The sequence below is a fragment of the Cryptotermes secundus genome, unplaced genomic scaffold, assembly GCF_002891405.2.
Source record: "Cryptotermes secundus unplaced genomic scaffold, Csec_1.0 scaffold96, whole genome shotgun sequence".
NCBI lineage: Eukaryota > Metazoa > Arthropoda > Insecta > Blattodea > Kalotermitidae > Cryptotermes > Cryptotermes secundus.
The window spans coordinates 367,811-391,182 of record NW_019730584.1 but is presented as its reverse complement, the minus strand read 5'-3'; the positions used below and the strand labels follow the sequence as shown (position 1 = coordinate 391,182).

The window sequence follows — 23,372 nt, the reverse complement described above, 5'->3', positions numbered from 1 at the left end:
ACTGTACCGACTGAGCTATTTCGACTCTCTGTAAGGTAGGAACTGAATTTTTAAGCAACTTATTATTTATATGTATCGAATGTTAAGGAAATGATGTTTGAGTGCGTGAATACTAGATTATTTAGCACATGAAAATGACCGTGTGGCCGACTTTGCATAGAGCGTAACAATCCTTCAGGCGTAGCAAACAGGTAAAGCTATTTCTGTAACTGGTCGCGAAGCCTCATGGGCTACACATTTTCTCTAGACAGTCGGCTCACATAGGGAGGTTAGGTTGTCAGCCTTACGCGCTTTACTCCCCAGGAAAATTATTTAATTAATTCCTGCTACTCATTTCTGTTAGAGACTGAGTCGACCCCAGGGCCATAGTGCGGATAGAAGGATCAGTTAAATTGAAAATATCCACCTCATCGGGACTCGAACCCGCCTCAACCTTCGAGGCTACCGCGACAGACACAGTAAATGACGGAATATATTGACTAGCTGATTAACTGTCAGCTTCTCAATATGGCATCTGTTCCACGTCATAAAGTTTATTGGTTGGTGAGCTGGTTTAGGTAGACATGAAAGCACACACAAAATCTGAGTTTCAATATCGTGCGTTAACTCGTGCAAACCCTGACATCAGTTTTACGAAATAGGCCCAGATTCATAATTCACAGCTTCGCGGGTATTCATATGGTTACGAAGTGCCTACTGACACGGAGTCTGTAAGCTCATTACAGTGTTCACAAAAACATGCTCCAGTTGAATCCAGTCTAATCCAGTCGCGTGGCCGCGCCATAGCTCAAGCGGTTAGTCGCTGGCTTCCCACCGCGGCCGCTTGGGTTCGATCACGGGTCTGGTCAAGTGGGATTTGTGGTGGACAAAGTGGCGCTGAGGCAGGTTTTCTCCGAGTACTTCGGTTTCCCCTGACAATCTTCATCCCACCAATTGCTCCACAATCACCCTCAGCTATCATATGGGGCTGGTACAATAGGCCAGAAGTGGCCGCAGTACAAGGGACTAGTCCCACCCCACCAAGTAATAAAAAAAAATAATAATCCAGTCGCATCTTATTTCACTGTCTTCCGCTTTAATGTTAAATTACCTTGGCATCTACTATCTAGATGTTCCTTGTTATTGAACCAAAATTTTGTAAGCATTTATCGTATTTCCATACGCGCTGCATGTCTTGATTTACTTAGAAACTCAAATTATGAAAGAGCATGATAAATATGCACGGAAGTCCGAGGGACGGCTCTGGGTTATGTCGGATTTAAGCTTCTCATGCCGCAGAATATGCAGAGAGCAATCCTGTGCCATGTGACGCCGTGTAGTCCGATAGAATTCATCGCTTCTTACTTGGCATACTCTTTGACCATGAAGATGGAGTCAGATCTTTCCTATGTAACGTCGGTGAACTTCTACACGGTGTCACATCCCAGAAAATAACACTCTTAAATCATTGTCACTTTAATTTAGTTCTGCCTTCCTACACAGCATTATTTTTATTCAGTCACTCACTGAGAACTTCTGCGATGTTAGAAAATTTTGAGCAGAAACTTGGCAACATGTAATATGGCGACCTAGCCCTCCGACATTATCGCATATCGACTCTTACCTCTTCACTTTGAATGTTCTCCTATGCATTATATCGTATGTTTCAAGACATCGTTGCCTCTTGTCCCATGTACATGGCGTTTAGGAGCTACGTACGCCAGTTTCGTACACAAGGTAAGAAAGACGTCATTTCCTGTACGGAATTCTTTCTAAACGCCCAGTAATTATCACGATGTCCTAGAAACTGTGACATTTCACTTACAAGGAATCTGCAATTGCTCACTGTTGGAACAGGAAAGTACGTTGGGCTAACAGGTTACGAATGCACACCAGCCGTGCCCAGAACAAGCTGACGATACTTCTCGTCTGTCTGATATCCTGTTATCAATTCTCGATTCTTGGGCAACAATGGTACAGGAAGAAACCACATCATTACTGTCAGTACTAGAAAGTACCAAACCGTACATAAATTACTGAATTCATTCGTCTGTCGACACAAAATGGTGTGTTTTCTTCTCATAGAATCTTCAAATAGAAATTCTGTAACTAAAAGAGAGGGCGATTTCGTATCAAAACAGAAGAACTAACCCAACAAACAATAACAACAAATTTTGTTACAGTTTATTTTCTAGCTGATGTTACTGAAATCGTCTTAAGGTCTCTCCAAATAATGGCTTTCCGCGAGGAGCCGGGAGAGCTCAGTCGGTATAGTGACGGAATACGAGCTGGAAGGTCGGGTTTCGATTCCAGGTAGGAGCAAGACATTTTTCTCTACTCCACACCGTTCAATGAATACTGGGACTCTTTCCCCAGGCGTAAAGCGGACGGGGCATAAAGCTAACGGCTCACCTCCAACTAGTGCCGAGGTCAAGACTCCACTTTCCAGTACGTCTTCATGGCAGGGCGATTAATTAATTAATTAAGCCGAAAGATAATTTTGCTTCTTACCTTTACGGCCTTCCGAGCTGTAGCGCCGTGTAGTTCGGAGAGCTTTGCTTGCCGTCTACTTCTCGCTGGTTTCATGCTTGCCATTCTCTTCGATCCTGAAGATGGAAGCGATATGTGTCTGCAAAACATCGGGTTTCTCCCGAACTATTCGGCTCAGAAGACCGTGCACTTCGTAGTTACCTCTCTGAGAATTTCAAATCCAGCAATAAAATAAATAAATATATGATGACATGTTAAAGGAAATGTCGGCCTTTACAATATTTGAATTAGAAGTTTATAACGTGCTTCAGCGACATTCCGAGTCAACTCCCTGAAGGAGTGGTTATAGGCTGAACTGTCGGAGATCGATTCCTGGCAAGGGGCAGGGAATTTTCTGTTCACCCCCTTGTCGAAGACCAACCCAACCTCTTCTATACTCGGAAGTAAACGTACGGGCGCCTGAAATCAGCCACTCACTTTTATCTAGTGCCGAGGTAAACAGTGATTTGAGCTTAATTTTGAGTGTCCCATATGCGTGGTAAACTTTACCGTTTTGCATAATTGCCTACCAGTCATAACTAAATTGCTTAGTCGATATGTTTAGCCATCCACTGCGGAGTAACTTTTGTCAAGAAGGCCATGAATCACACGAGAAATGTGTATCAACATTTTGGTCAGAATGTCTCAAATAAGGAGACCAGTTAGAGAAACTAAGGTTTGTTAGGTTGGCATTGAAATGGATCTTAGGCTGGGAGGTAGGAACTTGATTCGGTTAGTCAGGGCATGGGGTAACATATATTTTTGCAAAGGCAGTAAAGAATCTTCTGGTTTATTAAGAGAAGAGGGCTATTTGCTGGTTGAGTAACTCAGCTTTTCATGAGGACTCATGCCATGGGACTGACTGACTGACTGATTGGTTGACTGTTCATTTACTGAAGTTATGTAGCAATGAGCAGTGGGATAAATTTGAGTGATTTGATTGGAAATGATATTGAAGCGAGAGATAATGATCTGTGATCGTATATTTAAAATTCTCTCCAAAAATTTGTTCAGAGAGACTGAGGAAAGTCACGAAATACCCCATTTTGGAAACCCATCTCCAGGGCCAGATTCAAACCCAAAATATCCTGGATACAAAGCAAGAGTCCGGCGTTCTGTAGGTGTAGTTTACCTGTGCTCAAATTTTGTGGTAATTATGAGACAATACCGAATTACTGGATTTTAAAACAAATTTTGTACACTGCCTTGTAAACAAATATTGTGGTAGTTTTACCAAATCAATGTACAACTTAGCATTAGTTAAAAGATATAATATTTATATCTATGACATGGTAATAGTAGTTTCCATATATGTTGATAATATCCTTCTGAAAAGAGTCGTTTTACCCGAAACAAGTGAAGGATGAAAAATTAAAAACACAACTTTTATCAGTCACACTGGACGGTGGTTAAAAATCTTATATAAAAAAGGTGATTTTTTCCCCTGTGCTTAATCAATTAAACACCACGCCACGAAGGCGTATGGGAGTAGAGGTATAGCAGCACCATTCTTGTCCTCGGCACTAGATGCAGGTGAGTGGTCAGCTTCACGCTCCAGCAGCCTTATCGCCTGACAGGAACCCGCTGTATCCATTAGAGACGAGGCTAGGTGGGCCCCGGAGTCGGTCTGGACTCTGCCGGGAATCGGACCCTGACTGTCCATATCGTAGCCCTTCACTATACCAACTGAGCTAACCCGGCTCATACTGCTACCAGAGTTAAATAAATAAAAGTATATTTAGGATTTACGGTTCTCACAGCGGTAGTTATGAAGGGTACTATCTTCTGGGACATAACATTGAGAGTCAACCGACGTTTCGGAGGAACATATCGCCTCCATCTTCAGGTTTATTCTTCGACCCTGAAGATGGAGGCGATATGTTCCTCCTAAACTTCGGTTGACTTTCAACGGATACACGGCCTTATGTGCCAGAAGATAGCGTTCTTCAATAAATATATACGTCAGCATAATGAGAACCTGAAGACGGGATTGAACGAATTCCCAAAACGTCTAAATTAGCTCTACACCTGAGACAATGGGCAGTTCTAGCAGACAGAGAGACATTTGGACAGCAGCGAACCTACGTTGCCACTGAGTCACATGGCGGGGGCAGCGCCTGTCACTGAACCGATCCAGTGACTCATTTCAGCCATCTCTAGGAAAACAGGAAATATCTGCAGGAGTCGCAGTAGGGCCTATAGCCTTGTGATTTATATCGGATGGTTTCAGTATCGCTAGAACATCTTGAGCGCGTGCGTTAACATGGCTAACAGACGCCATATTCACTGCTCCTGCAAAAACACGCGTAAGTTCCTCGTTTATACTGTTTTCTGATCTACTTTTCTCAGAACTGTTTGAGCTTCTGTTACTCTTGTTTGCATGTGCTTCTCAGGATAACTTATTTTAATCTACTAACATTAACTCGACCTCGATTCCTTGATTTTCGTTGTTGAAATTGAGTTTACAGACAACCAATGAATATGAACTGATTTACTTCAAATCTCTTATTGAACCAACATCTCTACTCCATCACCACTATCATTATTATTATTATTATTATTATTATTATCACACACCTAGCTAACCTGGACTGTTTGCCCACCTAGTCATCTCCGGCCATTAGGCTGGGTAACAGGGAGACAGAGACACCTAGGAAGTATATGCACACTTCCAACAGTAACCAGAGAAAGATGGGTATATAGGCATTATCCTTGTCCTTCGCATTGCGGTTGGTTATATCACGACACTGTCAACAGCTAGACTATACCTCCTCGGTTAGTAGGATAATAAATGGATGGTGCAAGTAAAGTTGTCTCTGTGCTTAACCAATTAACCACTACGCCACTAAGACGTATGTGGGAGTGGATGTATAGATCCTCATTTTCTTGAACTCGGTACTAGCTTCAAGCCTCCGCCGCTTTACCCCCTGGAAGAAGTCTCCGGTACCCATTAAATAGGAGGTTGGTTGGACCCCAGAGCTGGTCTGGATGACGTGGAGAAACGAGCATTCTTAACCCTACCGTGACTCGAACTCCGACCCCTCGATCGTCCAGCCCGTATCCAGTTGCTAACCTGATTGCGCTCTCCCGACTCCAAAATGAATGGTGTATTGGAAAGTGATGTAAACTACCAAAGAACTTCATTAGAATGGCTCCGATTCGAACAGAAAACCAATCAAATCTGAGTTGAGAGCATTACCACTGTGCAAACCTGCTCGGCCTTTACCCTTATCATTTGGTAGGCTCACGTAGGATTGCTGCCTAAGGCCTGAGTCACACACATGTACTGAAAGTTCAAGTATACTATGAAGTCTAAACTTTATAGGGACAAAATGAAAGTATAGAGACGGGTTAACGTAGTTGCTATGGGATTCTGACGATGGTGCATAACACACAAAGATGTTGGTTGGGTTTTCGGACTTTATCCACCGTCCTGGTTTTTTTTAAGATAACTAAGAAAAACACGACGTTTCGGAAACTGGATCTGTTTCCGTCCTCAGGTGAAGGAAAACACCTATTCTGTTGGGTCCCTTAGAAAGAGCTAGCCTCAATCACTGGTACTATATTAGAAAATGCAATTTAATGCGGCCTGCGGATTGATTCCTCACGCACGTGCTACCCGTCAGTGCTAAATCTCTGATTTAGATTTCAGTTTCTCCAGTGGCCAGACTCTTCAGACCTTCTGACGTCATGTGTATTTCTGTTCCTGTTTGTACAGTAAGGTGCTTTTCACATCTTCTGTTTTGACTAAAACACGAAGCACATCATTAAGGGTGAGGGCACACCAAGGAAACTGGCAACCGCAACCCAACCTCAATTTCCGAGAACTGTTATCAGACTGAGTTGAACACATGTTAGTGAATGGAGCAGCGGAAATTAAGGAAACGGCAACGCAACTCGTGGACAGACTGAGAAACTTAACTTCCAGTTAACGGAGCATGCTAGTCTTTTCACAATTGCGTTGCCATGTGGTTTCCTAGTGTCAGCTGTTCTACGTATAACGCGCGTCAATGATTCATTTGTTTCTTAAGAATGCACGAAAGGTTGACGAAGCTGCTAATTTTGTTTTTATGCAGTTAAATGAGCAAGAGCCTGGTATATAGACAAACGCCGCCCAGACTATGCTAGGCAGGGAACGAATTTGTCATGAGATGAAGGAGTCTGGATCCATGTTAAGTTCTTTCGAAACAATAAAAGTTTAAATTGTCATTTAAGAACTAATGCACCCAATATTTGCTTTTCCGGATATTGTATTTAAGCGTCTTGTTGCATTAATTTAAACTTTTGGACCAAACTTGAAGTGACACTAATTTTACGGCTGTGTCCTTGGAGAGTTATTTGGCGACTCCTTCAGCAGACTGACTGCTGTGAGACAAGAAGTCTTCACAGCTTCAGCTCGGCCTCCAAGTTACTACCCTAATTTCAGCGGACTGGAGCAATTTGAATTTAGGGAGTTTACTCCAGTTCTCACTGCTCCAATCAGCTTCTTATTTCAAGGAACTCTCACCCTTGATGACCTAACGCCCTTTTTGACAGTTGCTTGAAAAATTATACCAGTACCGCTCGTTGCGGGCCTTCCCAATTTTGACTCACGGGGCCAAAACCTGTCAAGTGTAACTTTACCAAAGGATCCCGCCGGTCAACTTTCGAACTGAATTTCCTGGAAAACTCTGCGGGGTGCTTCCTGCCTGGTCTTTGTAGCAGTGAAGCAGACCATGTTCTTGAAACAAAGAATCGGGCTGTCACCCTTCAGTGTTCCCTCATGTTGCGGTTACAGTACATCAGTACAATTTTATCTTTCTGCTATCTTTATATGTTCAGATGTTAATTTTATTGTACTTACGTGTTTTTATGTTGTTTACTTTGTTGTATATGTATCTAAAAATGTTGCCACAATGCAACAAGATGCTGAAATATAGTATTATGAATGTATAACTTAGTCATTCTTCTTTCACGTTGCATGGTTCGGCTGTACATGGACATCATCAGCTGTCTTCTCTCTTGCTAAAACTGTTGCACCGCATGTCAAAATCTCGTGTCGCGTATGAAGGCAATATTTCCTGATTTAAATAAATTGACCTTACTTCAAGCAAGCTAATTAACACCCCAATATTTTCCTTATGGTCGTCATCCTGTCTTCTCACGCCGTCTGAACCGGTCTCAACTACAACCCTATTATGACAGGATCAGTATTGTTATCTTCCCTTGCAGAGGGTAAGTGCACGAAATAAAAAAAAAGTTATGCATTACGTTGGACGAAGATACCCATTTAAGATGGTGTGAGCAATTAATCAAACATAAGTTTCCTCAGTGTGCGCCTGCTAATCTGGAAACGAGTTGCCTGCTTGAAATCGGTGACTTTTCTCGGAAATTGCAATTGTGTTGGAGTTGCCTGTTTCCTTTGTGTGCCCACTCCCTAATACGTCGAAATTTTACTGAAGTCTATCTCTCACTGGTAATATTCTCATGTAAATGATGTGTTTAGTTATCTAATAATTTGTAGGTAACGGCCAGCTGGTGTGTGGTACCATGTAGTTTCAAAGGCAGATATGCTTCAGAAAACCCCACTGCTTCCATCTTCAGGGTGAAGGAGCTTCCTTTGACGTCACAATCTTTCGCTTGTGTTTTAATTAATATGAATAACTGTTAAAAGCAGTGGAATTTAATTGATTAGTAGGTCACTTCAATTTAAAAGTTCCGCCACAGATTAATATCGAAATTTGTGCCATCTTTCATTCAAATTCTAACTTCATTGCGAAGGAGAGTCGCAAGTATTTAAGAGAACTGATGCTAGGGAGCAGCAGCTATGCACTGGTGTGAGATCTGTAGCGAGTTAAGATGGGGGATTGGTTTTTTAGAGTATTGGAAGTGATTGAACGTAATATTTTATATGACCGGTAAAGTTGAAAATTGTACATGAATTGTGGTGTAAGTGGACTGTGTAAAATACTGTAATATTCATGCACTGTTTAATGTGATGCTGCATTATAGTTTTGTTATAATGGTTTAAATCATGTCTAGCCTTGAACGTGATTATATACATATCAAAAACATAAATGTAACTTCTTTGGCCTTGACGTCTGTATTCATTTCCTGTTACAGTAGTGACAAGTCCATATGTGGGTTGTACTGTGATTGCAGAAAGACGTGATTTTAAATTACAAGTTAATTATACTAGTAGTTTAACTTTTTTATTTGGGAATTAAACAGGGAATTTTACATAAAACTAAACTTGGTAGTTTAAACAATGTGAAAGTTGGATGCATAATGTTACAGTGTAGAAGGCATGTTTTCATTAAGTTCGAAGAACTTAAAACAGGTGGAATATGTTCATTTTTAAAATAAGGTATTATATTTAATATTCATGATTTCCATATTATCCAGTTTCATAAAGGCCTGCATCTTTTTAAAGAGCTGTAGGAAATGTGTGTGGGTTAAGCTTACAAATTACAATTAGAATCGAAAGAATTACTTGTTTCAAGATCAAAACTAATATATTCCAGTGAATTTATGAACACTTTTTTCCAGACATTATTATGTGCTCTGAGAATTATTTACATGGAGCAATTTGTTGTATTAGTATTATAATCATGACAGTTTTTTTGTGTCTGCCATGGATAATGTCGATGAATTAGGTTTTAAGCTGCTTTAATATTGTAGTTGAGCCATAGGACTTAAGGTGCTTCTGCTTAAACTGCACATTAAGTGCATCTGTCTGACAGGAAAACTTAGCAGAGTCTTTTTCTTTGAGCACATGAATAGCCAAGAAACACTGTTATTCATATCTCAATTTGGAGTCCAGTTTTTGTATTTCTTATGAACTGACAATATTTGACAATATTTAAATAGTTCTCAGTTTTAACTGTCAAGCCATAAATCATCAAACCTAACAGCCATGTAATCTACTGTAGAGACAGTGCCCCATTGTTTTGATTACAGTTTTGTGGGGTGTGATGCCATGTAGTCTGGTAGAATTTTACCAGCTTTTCAGAGGAATGTGCAGGTTTAATCTTCAGAGTACATGATGGGGGTCTTATGTTTCTCTGAAGTGGTACCTGTCTACCAAACTTCATGATGCCACATCCCAGAAGACAGTAATTTTCTTAGCCACTCCTGTGGGAACCTCAGATCTCACAGGGAACTCTTTGACAGACAGATGCCTCTGTGCAGTTAATATTCAGGGTTATAATATTTTGCATCTGGGTGTATCTCATCTCCACATGAAATGAAAACAGTCAGTGGGAATTTCACACACAATGCATACCAGTGGACTGTCTTTATAACAGACTGTTGCATATTTGATGTTCCCACCTCTTCTTTGTAGAGTGGTATAGTGAAATTCTAGATCGGAAGTTTATTGACATTCACTTCCTCAGGTGGGAAGAAAAGGAAGGAAGGTAGAGTGTGGAGGACTTGAAAAAAATAAATTAATCATGAGGTTGGTTGGCTTTTAAGAAATGTTTTGTTGTATTAAAGGTGTTACAGACTGCACGGATACTATTGGAAAGTTTACTTACTGGTAGTCAGGGTAGTGGATGTAGAAACCGTACTGTTTATGGAAAGTGGGAGTAAGTCACATTTGTGTTGACTAAGGAAAATTTAAAGGATAGGGAGAGACTGTCAGTGAGTAAACAAAGCACAAATTTCATGTGGAGAGATTCAGTCTCAAGGAAGTAAACAAGACAGAGGACAGAGAACAGTACTGGGTTGAAATCTCAAATAGGTTCACAGCTTTGGGAAACTTAGATGATGACATGGTGTTAATAGAGCTTGGGAAGTTGTTGGAGAGAACATGAAGATTTCAACCAAAGAGAGCCTAGGTTATTATGAATTGAAGAAGTGTAAGCCAGGGTTCAACAAGGAGCTACAGATCAAAGGAAGCAAGCCAAATTACAGTGGTTGGTGGTTTCTCAAGAAGGGCTCATCTCCATGAAGTCAGTTAGGAGTCGGGGAAAACTTACAAATCTGTACCCCTTTACCGTCCCGTTACACGCACTTTATTCCGTACCCATATATTGCACCAGATGACACCCTTAAACATGGGAAGGGAGCAGCCAGCCATGGGGAAGGGTAAGATATGCTTCTCATCACTACATAACAATAGTCATGAGTGGACTAGCAATTCATTAGTTTAGCCTTATGAGTGTGGAGTTTGTTGCCATACTGTCATGTCTGACATGAAGGATACAAAAAGAAGAGATGGTAATATTGTTTGACAAGCGTCACATAAGTTTAAAAGTTGTGGAATTGTTTTTGATCTGAGTAGAGTGACATGGTTTCTGATGTATGCATATTCCTCTTATTTTGATCAGGTGACTAGTGTTGTAAATTCAAGACATGTTACATATATTGGGTCTGTTTTCAAAAAGGTGTGTGTCTGGAAATAAGTTTCTTTAGGCTTCAGTGTACCTAAAATTTATCTTTATACACCAGTTGGTAAACTGTTGTATAGTAAAAAATTAACATATAATCATGTTTGTTTTCTATCAGTTTTGAGCTGCCAAAGAAGATTCCTGTTACGCTGTTGCGTAATGTGGCAGTGCTGTTCTTTTATTGCTTGGCAGATTGTGGTTTAATGAGGATACTTGATACAATTAAGTTATGCTAGGGAAATGTTGTTAATTGAAGACGCCACTTTCTTCTGCAATCTTAACGGTCTGTTGATATTTTCTCAATAGCTGTAAAATCTTTCGCATTACATTTAAGTTGATCAGATATATCAGTTGATATATCTGTGTAAGAATTTAATCAGATTAAGAAAATAATAATATTAAACTCCTCAGAGATTGAATGCATACTGTACGTTGGAATAATTAACACATATCTATTACACATAGTTAAATTATAAGATTCTGATGTATGTTCCTTAGGTTTTTGTTCCACACTTATTACCAACTTTAAAGAAATTAATATTGTAGTAATTTATGAAAGGTATAGATCAGAATGACAGGCAGCCTTTAAGGTACAAATCTGTCCTTAGAGGAGCTGTGAAACAGTTAGTAACATGTCATCACCCACATCCACATTTGCCAAACTAAACTTTATTATTCTTAAATGGAAAGGTGTACATTTTTTTGAATGAATTCCTAGCAAAGTTGCTGTGATGTATGTTTGTTACAGATAAATGCTGAAGGAATCATATCACAAGTGTACCACTAAACAGAAACACATTTTCCTTGTACTTTATTGGGTATAAATCATATTAATTTTTTTTCAGGTAGGATATGTAAGTTTGATTAATTCCTATGACTGATATCATGTACTTAATTTATTGTTTTGTATAATGATGTTAGTTTCCTGTGCTGTCCCTTGTAGTTTAGCCTAGCATCTTTAGATATGCATAATTATTTTATTAACAATACTAGGTGTACCATCAGGAGCTGGGATAGCTCAGTCGGTATAGTGACTGGTTATGAGCTCGTTGACGTAGGGGTTAGAGTTCAAGTCCTGGTAAGATCAAGAATTTTATGTTCTTCACATCGTCCAGACTGGTGCTGGGGCCCACCCAGCCTCCTATCCAATGGGTACTGGGGGCTCTTTCCGCGGGCGTAAAGCGTCAGGTGCATGAAGCTGACCACTGACCTCAAACTATTGCTGAGGTCAAAAAATGTGGCTCTATACATCCACTCCCCCATATGCCTTAATTGTATAGTGCTTAATTAATAGGCACAGGGCATAACTTTTACTTTTCATCCAGTATAATTAGAATGATCAAGTCAGGATGGTATGGACAAGGCATGTAGCATGCATGAGGGAGAAGAGGGGGGAATGCGTATAGGAATTTGGTGGGAAATCCAGAGGGAAGGAGACCAGTAGGAATATGTAGATGTTGGTGGGAGGGTAATATTGAGATGGATCTTGGGGAGATAAGATGGGGTGGTATGGATGGGATTGATCTGGCAGAAGATAGGGACCAATGGAGGGCTCTTGTGAACACGGCATGAACCTTCAGGTTCCTTAAAATGTTGTGGAATTCTTTAGTAGCTGCATAACTGGCAGCTTCTCAAGGAGGGTTCATATGCATGGAGTTCGTTAAGTGTACCAAAGCATCTTTAAGCATTAGAGAAAAAACTACAAAATTATATTACATTATACATACTTTGGGATTTTGTTAAGCCTAATATTCATGGGATATTGTACAGGAAACTAGCATTCAATGGAAGTCTGCTGTCATCACCATAATATAACTCAGCGTCTGCATCCTGTCTTGTCTTTGTCACTGCTGCCACTTCCATGACATAATATTTCTTGATATCTGAACATAACAAAATCCATGGAATCTCATCTTAGTCACATCGTAGTTAAACTTGTACATACTGAGTAATTCCTGTTGGCCAGCTGCAGCAGGCCTGAGTATCTTTAGCCTGCTTCTGTCATCATCAGTCCAGAGTTTTCTTCCATAGCAAGTATTCATTTACATTTGTGGTATTGCACTTTTAATTACAAGTTGTGAGTAGTTATTTTAAAACAACAAATTTTGATAACCATCTACAGTTTTGTGAGTATTGTCATATTGTTACTCCGATTAATTTATATAGTGTGAGACACTACATATGGATATTTTATTTAATTATTAACAGTTTAAGCAAATAACGTTTATAATTTAATGGGGGGTGGGAGCTTGTGGAAGGTGTTGATATGGCAATGATTTCTCAGTTTAAATTAGGAGAGTAGAGAATAATTTTAGGTAAGATCTGAGCATTGTTTCGAGAGATCAGCAAAGTAGACCAAATCCCATAGTACCTTAAAGCCATGATTACTTCCTTCCATATTCTTTACCATTCATTATTCATTATTATCCTAGTATTCATTGCTCTACAGTCTGCTTTACTGAGAGCATTGTTAAAATACATTACAGACACAAAATACACAACTTAGAGCTTAATTAAAACATGCATTGTTCTTTCTTTTTACCTCGTCCAAGTCCACCTTTCTCTTCGCAGCACAAGACTTCATGTTTTATACATTTCACGTACTAACATTAAAAGTGGGGAACTCAAGGAGAGTTCTTTGGGCTGGATATGGAAATAAAATTAGGGAGAAGAAGTGCATATAAATGTTGGGTAGGAAAATCTCTCTCACCGTGACCACTTTGAAGGCAGGAGGTGGGAAGGTAATGTTAAAGTGAATCGTAGAATGGTGAGTTATGAAGATGGGGGAATTGATGGAAATGGCTTGGAAGTACACAGACTTTGTTATTTGTGCTTCAGGTTCACTTAACAGAGAGTTCGAAACAGAGTGGAGGTCAGTCATGTGTCCTGACTAGGAATTTGGTACTCCTTCGGTTTCTGCAACTGCAGCTTAATGTGTGGTTTCTTCCTTTGTGATTATGCCATGTTGAATGTTGAGGGTTTTTCAGTTTGGCAAACCTTGCAGTTACCATGTTCAGGGTATATTCAACCACTCACCACTTCACCTTCAACACTGCCTAATGCGAGAGCTGTCAAACCTTGCTCAAAGTCATTAACCCTGAAGATGTTTTTCCGCACAGTTTGACGAAACATTGGAACACTCAGGGTTTCTGTGTTTATAAAATATCTCTGGCATTGTAGATGGGTTACTTAATTGATTGGGCCTTGAAACTGTTTTTTGCTAAACCTGTCTGGACTATGCATTGCATTAAAGAACATAAATAAATAATGAACTTGCCATTGTCAGGAGACAGCTGTTATAATCATTGTATCAATATTAGTGTACTGATAATCTGTTTGTAAAGCTATTCAGCAAGAAAATTAAATTTGTCACAGCGCAGGAAAAAGATAATGTGTCACTGTGCAAAGTATAGGAAGGGCATAATGAGAAAAGGTGAACACACTTCACTATCAGCAACTGATCTGATAAACTAGGCATGCAAGGCACTGAAAGTTGCAAGTTGGTATGTTACGCTGCTACTTTACACTTACGAGAGTTGCTTCCTTGTGTATACAGTTAGGATCTGTATTACAGTATCATGTTTCAAACCTTCTGTTTGTTTCAGAATTATGGCCTGTAAGAGTTAAAGTATATATAGTGTGACCTGGAATTTAATCTCTACACATTGCATAAAGTTAAATTTTTATGCAAGAACCAAACACACAATGACATAAAAACAATATAGTTTTAATTGTGCGACCAGGAACTGCCAGCATGCCACTTACAGCTGATTCTGATGCACCAGGTGTGAATTTGTTTTAATTTTGTTAGGTAACTAAAATTCTTTAAGGTGACAGAAGTAATGTGTTATGCTTAACACTATCACTTTGTATTATTTTGTGTATTCTTATGAATAGATACCGTTATCAGCGCTATGTTAGCATTTCACATCAACTTCATCATGACAATAGTATACAGCAGTGTTTCTCAACCGCCGGGCTGTGGCCCAATGCTGGGCTCTCATCTTTTAGAAAAAATAATTTACCAGGCCCTGGTCTGACAAAGGTTGAGAACCACTGGTCTACAGTTAAACTGAAGACTACTACCTTCTATGATGTGATACTGTGTAAGAAAAAAAAGTAAAGCTATCCCTGTAACAGGTCGTAAAGGCCCATAGGGTTGTGAGACATCGAGGGTCCCACATTATCTAGACAGTCGACTCAAAGATGGTGGTAAGGTTGTCAGCCTTACGCGCCGGCCGCGCTTTACTCCCCAGGAAAATTATTTAATTAATTCCTTGTACTCATTTCTGTTAGAGGCTGAGTTGACCCCAGGGCCATAATGCAGCTGGAAGGATTAGGTAAATTGAAAAAAATCCAATGACCTCATCGGGACTTGAACCCGCGGCCTTCCGGCTTGTAGCATAGTGCCTCAACAAACTACACTACCGCATGCCCCCTATGATACTGTGTAGTCTGGTAGAATACCAGAAGATAGTATTCTTCATAGTCAACTGCTGTGAGATCCTAAAATCAAACATACAGTCCATTACACATGTTTAAAAAGATTGTGTTTCGTCGCTTCTGTTTAGTTTATTTTCAACTGTATAGTTGGTTTACATCAGATTTGATTTCACCTAAACCACAATACTTTGGTCTCTCTCACATTAGTCTACTGATCCACTCCAAAATTGTGTTTCTATTAATTAAAGGTAAATATTCATCAAATTTTCTTAGATATGTAATTTGGTTCTTCACTTACTAATATGCTCTAGCCATTGTAGTGCATGGTACTTGGGAATTACTATATTGAATAATATTTTAAATATATTATAATTAAGTTATGTCCCTTCTAGAAATACAAGATCTAATATAATGATTCTTGCAAAAAGCACTTACAAACTGAGCACTGAAAAAGTGAAATAAGATATTGTTAATTTATACAAACATATTGTAAGGAGAAATATATGAGATGCAAAGTTTATATTCTCATATTGAGGTGAATGAGGAGTCACGATAGCGCAGTCAGTATAATAATGGGCTGTGGGCTGGATGTCTAGGGTTCAATTCATAGTAGAGGTAAGATTTTTCTCTTCTCCATAGTGTTCAAACAAGCTCTGGGGCCCAACCAGCCTCCTATTCAACAAGTACTGGGGTGATTCCTCTGGGGGTAGAGCATGCCAGGGTGTGAAACTGGCCACTCACCTCCATCCAGTGCCGAATTCAAGAGTGGTGGAGATCTACCCTATTCCCCCATGTCTTCATGGCATAGTGCTTAATTATTTAATTAATTAAGCACAGGGACAACTTTATTTTTATTGTGGTGAATGTTTAAAAACCCAAGAGCATAAACTTAATTATAATGGTATAAATGTCATAAAATTAATACCATCATGTGAGATTTTGTTTACTTAGAAATTGCAGTACAAGAAAACTTTGTTATTTCAGACGCTGCATATGTGGATATCATTTAACCATGTCGACTCTCTCTAAGGAGAGTACATTGGAAAGGAAATGTGTTTACTATAGCACTCTGGGTTCATAAGGGCTGTAGTATCAATTGGAAGAGCTAGATAACAGAACAGACATTGAATACTTTGTGTGGCAGTATTAATAATAATAATAATAATAATATATAATAATTAATATGTATCTTTTCATTCTTCATTATCATTGCATTTTGCCTCACATGGTGCTTAATTAACCACATGTACCATTTAGTACTTTTTTCCCATATGACCTGACTTGCAAGGTGTCACTGTGCTTGATATACACATATTTTATTTAATTTCAGAATAATTTATTTCATTTCTGATTTGTTGTCTCTGAAGTATTTCATAATCGCCTATATTTGTTTATTTGGCACTGGTATTCCATGCCATAGTGTTGGCAATTAGGTGCTGGCTTCTCACCAGGGAGCCTCAATTACAGTCCAGGGTCATGTTGTGTGAGATTTACAGTGAATCAATTGTTACGGGATCAGATTTTCTCCGAGTTTCTTCGTTTTCCCCTGCTAATCCCATCCCAGCATTCATCAGTGTCCTTGAGGTGTGCATTAGCTTTGATCAGGCCACATGTGTTCACATTCTTGGTCTTAAAATAGGGGGCTTTGCTCTGACCTGGCCCTTATCCGATTACAGAGTAAGGAAAGTACGTAGTTCAGTGGCACTGAGGTTTCTGTAGTGATAATGCTCCTACTGTGTTGCCTGCAAATATCTCAGCAGATTGCCTTGGTCATGCAGTGGCAAAGAATCACCACATACTCGCTCCGAACAAATAGGTGCCTGTCACTGTAAGGAACCACTCCTGAAATTTGTTGTCTGTTGGCTTGCATTTTGATTGAGAAACTTAGTGTCTCTTTGAAGTAGCCTTGCTTGGTGCATCCCACTAAGTTACATGCATGTGTTTTTAGCCATGTAACTCATATCTCGGCATGTATATCTCTTGATGGCGTTTATTCTTTGCAGGCCTCTTGCTGCACTTCTTATCTAAATCATTATCTGGTGTGTTTATGTCTTTATCACAAGTTTTATTTTATCCTGTTGCTGCATTCCTAACTTTCAGTACATACTAACATTTGTATGAGAGTTGATGTATAGCGTAGTCAGTATAGTGATAAAGCTAAGCAGTTCATAACCAGGTAATCAGGCTTCAATTCCCAGCAGGGTGCAGACATTTTTCCTTCTCCGCAGTGCTCAGATTGGTTTCAGGTTCAACCAGGCTCATATTGAGTAGCTCTTTCCCCAGGGTTAAAGTAGCTGAGACATGATTCTGACCACTGTCTTCTGTCTCATGGTGAGATTAAGAGTGCGTGGGTCAATACCTCCACTCACCCGTATGCCTTAATGGAGTGTTGCTTTATTTAAGCAAAAGCACAAGTTTACCTTTCCACAACTTACGGGAATATGTTAATGAGATGCAAAAGGAGTGGCATTATGACTGACTGTATTGTAACTTGCCTTGGTCCTTTTGAGTTGTTTAGCCCAATTTTTTTTAATTTGGGGGCCAGGTGAATTTGTTTTCATCTTGGGCATTTATGATTACAGTTGTCCTGTTAACTTCTATAAAGAGTTGAGATATATTTTTAGGAGCTCATCCTAACTACAGAAATATTATGCAATAGTAAGTCGACCAGTTTAGGAAAGAATAGCGTTCTTCCATGAATGTTCTGCTGTTGTGAATAGAGGAATCTCAGCCGCGTACTTGGCTTTGTGAGACAGAACTTTCGGTACCTCAGATATGAAGCAGCTACAGAAACCCTGACAGTGCTACAGGTGGTATAAATCTGCTTTTGTATGGTGAGTGCTGTCTTATGGGGTGTGATGCCATGCAGTTTGGTAGATAAGTAGAAGTATTTTGTAGGATCCTGTTACCTCTACCTTCAGGATATAAGAGATTCCTCAAATGTGTTGATGCCTGTCTACCAAACTACGTGAAGTCACATCCCAGAAGACCATAATCATAATATTCACCACTGTGAGAACATAGAATCTCATACTTTTATATGCTCTGATAACAGAAAGCCGGAGTGTAACAGACAGTGTTGGTAGTCATAGTGATGCCTCAGGGCACACTACAGTCACATCTCATCAAGTACAGAGACCAAGAATGGATGTGGTGTGTGTTATTGATGTGCACCAGCCAGAACATCTGGCGCACAGAAAGCGGGCTTTGGAAGAAGTACGACAGGCTTGTGTTTTGGTGAATGCCAACATGAACCATATCCAGGTATGCTGGTTTGTTTCTAAAACACTGAAATTACTGTAATGATTTTAAATTATATTTTATAATACAGTAAATCCTACTAGTAATATAATCTAAGGGGACCTGAAAATTTTTCTCTCAGGTTTCATGTTAACAGGTTCTTTATCATTTCTTGTAAATAGTATTGTGCAGTACTATGTAATCTGGTACTTATGATCTCAGTCATATGCCTTATATTCAAGTTACAGTGAAATTCGTATTTAATGAATCTCTGAGGGAATGGGTTTTCTTACACTAAATCAAGGTTACCCCTAAATGGGGACTATGTAAAATTGCATAAAACTGTCCTCATATTATAAGGCTTGTAGTATATAATTATGATTAAGTAATTTCTTTACATTTGTAATTAAGGAAACTTTACACAAAATTATTTTTTAAAATAATTATACAACTGAAAGAACCGAAACAAATATGTCGTAACAGTCATGGTTTCAGCGCGTGTTCAGTTTGTGATATAACATCAGAGATATTTGTACAACAACAATTTCAGGCAGAGAGAAAATGTTAATATTAATTGTGTTGTGTCCACCATCACATAAAATCAAGGTACAAGTTCTGGGCAGTTGGAACACTACATGCAGGCTATTTACCAAATCAAAATTTACTGAATATCAGAAAATAATACATTCCTTGATTGGTCTTCTGTTGGGACCAGAACAAATATTCACAAAATATGGGATTTTACTAAATGTGGGATCACTAAATCAGGATTTCAGTCTGTATGATCAGTACATAGTTACTCCATCTGCATACAAGATGAGGTGTGAGTGATCACGGTTATGCTCGCCCACTAACCCATCTTAGCTATATGACTTTGTACAGAATGCTTACCAAATTGTGCTTGCTTGGACTGAGTAGACCCATTTCTCATCAAATTTTTTCTTTCCAGAATATGCTTTTCATGATTTAAGCTAAAAATCCACACAGAACTTGATGCACATGCATTATTCTGTAATGGCAACCATTTACTGTATTACTTTAAATATAAGAAACACAGTTTTTACATTTTTTTCATGTTGAGAATTGAGGTGCGCTAGTCATGGATGGTGTGAAGAGAAAGCTTATTATGACAAAAGGTAGTCAAAATCTCCCTTTGGAATTTGAAACTGAAGTTATTGAATTTCAGCATTTTGTTATTGTTATTGTTATTGTTATGGTGAAGGAATAATTATTCTTAAAGTCAAAGCAGCAATGCAGACAAGACTGCATTTGCAATGGATGCGTTTCATGGCCATTTCTCCGATAGAATCACAAATAGGTTAAGGAACAAAAACACTGATCTAGTGATAACTCTTAGTGGCATGACAAGTCAATTACCACCACTTGATGTGTCAGGTAACAAACCATACAGGCATGCTGTCTGTAAATAGACTGATGCCTGGCTGAATAAAGACATCATATATTGACACCTAGTGGCAAAATAAAAAGAGCATCAGCTTCAATAATAGTTAAGTGAATATTAAAAGCTTGGAAAGAAGTGCCAGTCAATATTGCAAAAACGTTTTTAAAGTGCTCTTTGTCTAATGCAGAAGATGGAATGTGAGATGAAATTCTCTTTGGGACAACAGTGAACAAAGTGGCAAGGGTGCGTCGTCTTCAGACAATGAAAGTGCGACTGAAGGACCAAGGGACAAAGTTCCTGATTAAGTACAAAAAATAGAAAGGAATGTGCACATAGTGAAGATTTTAAATTTCCATTTCATTCTCATATATTTTCAATTACTTTCTGCTTTTGATATATTCTGAATAGACTCATTGAAATGAATACACCTTTCTGATTTTTCTTTCATAAAACCCTCATTCAAAAATTGGATGCCTCTTTAATTCCCAGGGCATCATATATTTGAAGTAATACAGTAATAATCACCACTTTTAGTACATGTATGCAAAATAATGTTAACTCATAATTACCAAGCAGGTTGGTCCAGGCTTGTGTTCAGTAGATTCTTGGTTTGAATTTTTTGCTGGGACACCAGCTATTCTGGCTAGGGGGTTTCATGGTTACTCAGCTCCTCCAGACATATTCTGGGATAATACCTCAGTTAGGCCATGGCCACTTCCAAATCTTTTCCGGTTCATCAGTCACTCCTTTGTTCAGTGCTGTATGGTCTTAGTACTGAAAGCATTGTTCAGTAACCTACATAAAAAAAAAAATAAAAAACACAACTCATACAAAGCAGTGAATTTTCCCCACCCGTAATGAAGTCACAAACATATGACACAAACTCCGACCTAAGTGCAACAATTTATTGTAGTTCTTTCGTCTTGGTTTCTTCTACACTACATGTTTCGGCCGTAAATGGCCATCATCAGGTGTATACACTCACATAGCTGGTACACTGCACGTAGTTTAAAATTTAATAAAACAGTAGTCCTCCCAATTGTTCATTTCTCCATTGCTAACAGGTTTCGATATATCAGAATCCTCCCCGCTGATATCTGTCAGATATGTACAAAATCTTTGTTAACCTACACACGTCAATTTGATTTTCGAAAACTGGCAATTTTAAAATCTTCAATTCCAATTTAAAAATTTCTTTAAAATTTTTTCAAATTTTAAAATTTAAAATTCTCAGGGATACCTGCCCTATGTCTATAGTGCTGCAGTGGCTACTTCTTGTTTTCAGCACTGTTCAGGTATTATCTGTAATATACAATTATTCGTATTACTATCTTATGNATATGTACAAAATCTTTGTTAACCTACACACGTCAATTTGATTTTCGAAAACTGGCAATTTTAAAATCTTCAATTCCAATTTAAAAATTTCTTTAAAATTTTTTCAAATTTTAAAATTTAAAATTCTCAGGGATACCTGCCCTATGTCTATAGTGCTGCAGTGGCTACTTCTTGTTTTCAGCACTGTTCAGGTATTATCTGTAATATACAATTATTCGTATTACTATCTTATGTATGTTATGTTATTCTTATATGTTTATACTGTTATTTGTACTTACTCTGTGTAGGCTCCCTGTGTGCGTCAGAAGTCACAAACAGTTAAACAATATATGTGGTTTATTGTTTCTGTTATGTATGTTATTGATAATTAGAAAAGTAAGCCTTGAAAATTTATGATCAATCCTTGTACAGTGAAGTTCATCTTTGAATGCAGCTAAGTGGCTTAGGGTAGGGACCATTGGGTATCTCCTGTGGTCATGGTAATGAACCTTTTGGTTCCATAAAAGGCAAAACATTCCTTCAGTAGCCGGGAACATGTTAGCTTCACAAGAAGGACTCTGTTCCATGGACTTAGTTAATGCAGTGCATTAAGAACACTTCACCATGAACAAAATTGATTGCCATTTTTATGTTCTCTGCAGTTTGAGAAACTTGATTTTGGTGAGACAAATGTGTTGGATACATTCTACAATGCGGATGTTGCAGTGGTCGATTTATCTGTTCAACTTCAACAAAGTGCCTTATTCTATCATCTTGGTGTACGTGAGAGTTTTGGGATGAAAGAGAACATACTTCTCTATAATGATTATGATACAGAAGCAACACTGAGACTGAAGGTAAGGTACAAAAATTTATGCTGAGAAGAATGACAGTAGATGTCTGTATATCTTGACATATAGATTTATTAACGGATAGTTGCTGTACCAGCTGTGAGTATGAATCAGGATGAAGTTTCCTGTGCCTAAGCACCAAACCTTGAAGTTATGCTTAATAAAAGGTAAAAAGGTAAAGCTATCCCTGTAACAAGCTGTGGAGGCCCATAGGATTGTGAGATGTCGAGGCTCCACATTTTTTAGACATTCAGCTTACAGATTTATATATTTATCTTCACTTCATGGATCCAATCATCCCCGTAGGGCTGGATATAAAACATGTCCCATATTACAAATTCATGATGACTACACATCATTTGTCCTTTGTCCAATAACATATATAATCAGGCCTCTCACAGATAGCTCAAGTTGTCAGGACAACACACATGGGTTGTGGTAAAACCACTGTCAAATTCACACCTTGCCATTCCACACACACTGGAAAGCCGTATCATTAAAACAGTTACATTATAAAATATTAACATTCATAACAGAAACAGACATCATACATGCTACTTCACTTAGAACAAGCAAGTCTCAACAATATATAATTCACGTACACAGACTCTTAACTGGCGCAAAATGTGACTGTTACATGGAACCACTTCAGCAATTTTGGAAGCAAACTAGATGTCAACTTCCATTAGCTAACTTATGTCAAATAACAAACAGAATGTGCAAGCATTTAATGAAGTTTGATAGTCCTATATATATATATATATTTATAAATATAAATATAAATGTAAGGCTGAGGTTGTCAGCCTTATGTGCCAACTGCCTTTTACCCCCCCAGGAAGATTCCTGATACTCATTTCTGTTAGAGGCTCAGTCGACCCCAGGGCCATAATGCAGCTGGAATGATTAGATTAATGGAAAAAATCCAGTGACCTCATTGGGAATCAAACCCATTATCTTCTGGCTTGTAGCATAGTGCCTTATAGGACTACACTACCACATGCCCCTAGTTGTCCTTAATATGTAGACATAATATTTATTTGTTTTGTTTTATATGTATCATTTCTCAGTTCTTAACTCTTTGACTGGCGTGAAGGGTATTTAAATCCCACCCCTGTCCTGGCAGGCCCTTTAAACCTTATGTCAGTAAAATGCATGTAGTTACTTTTTCCTAAACAACTTCAACAAAAATTGGTTTTTAAAAACGAAATTTTCAGGAACTAATTAAAATAAAATATTTTA

General features: G+C 38.6%; 1 protein-coding gene across 9 annotated transcripts in view; it reads left to right on the top strand.

The window, feature by feature from the left end:
• Positions 1-8,325: 8,325 nt before the first annotated feature.
• The window catches only part of LOC111866348 (mitogen-activated protein kinase kinase kinase 15), an 81,325-nt gene continuing 66,278 nt past the window's right edge, over positions 8,326-23,372 (top strand). For 3 of the 9 annotated variants that reach the window (XM_033752215.1, XM_033752216.1, XM_033752209.1), the window contains exons 1-4: positions 8,326-8,436; positions 14,486-14,665; positions 18,379-18,587; positions 21,945-22,139. In XM_033752215.1, the coding sequence (XP_033608106.1) occupies positions 14,635-14,665; positions 18,379-18,587; positions 21,945-22,139 (435 nt within the window). In that variant the 5' untranslated portion in view covers positions 8,326-8,436; positions 14,486-14,634. Of the gene's footprint in view, positions 8,437-8,469; positions 8,855-11,628; positions 11,726-14,485; positions 14,666-18,378; positions 18,588-21,944; positions 22,140-23,372 lie in introns of those variants that run through there. The other 6 variants (XM_033752210.1, XM_033752211.1, XM_033752212.1 and 3 more) reach the window with 6 other exon arrangements.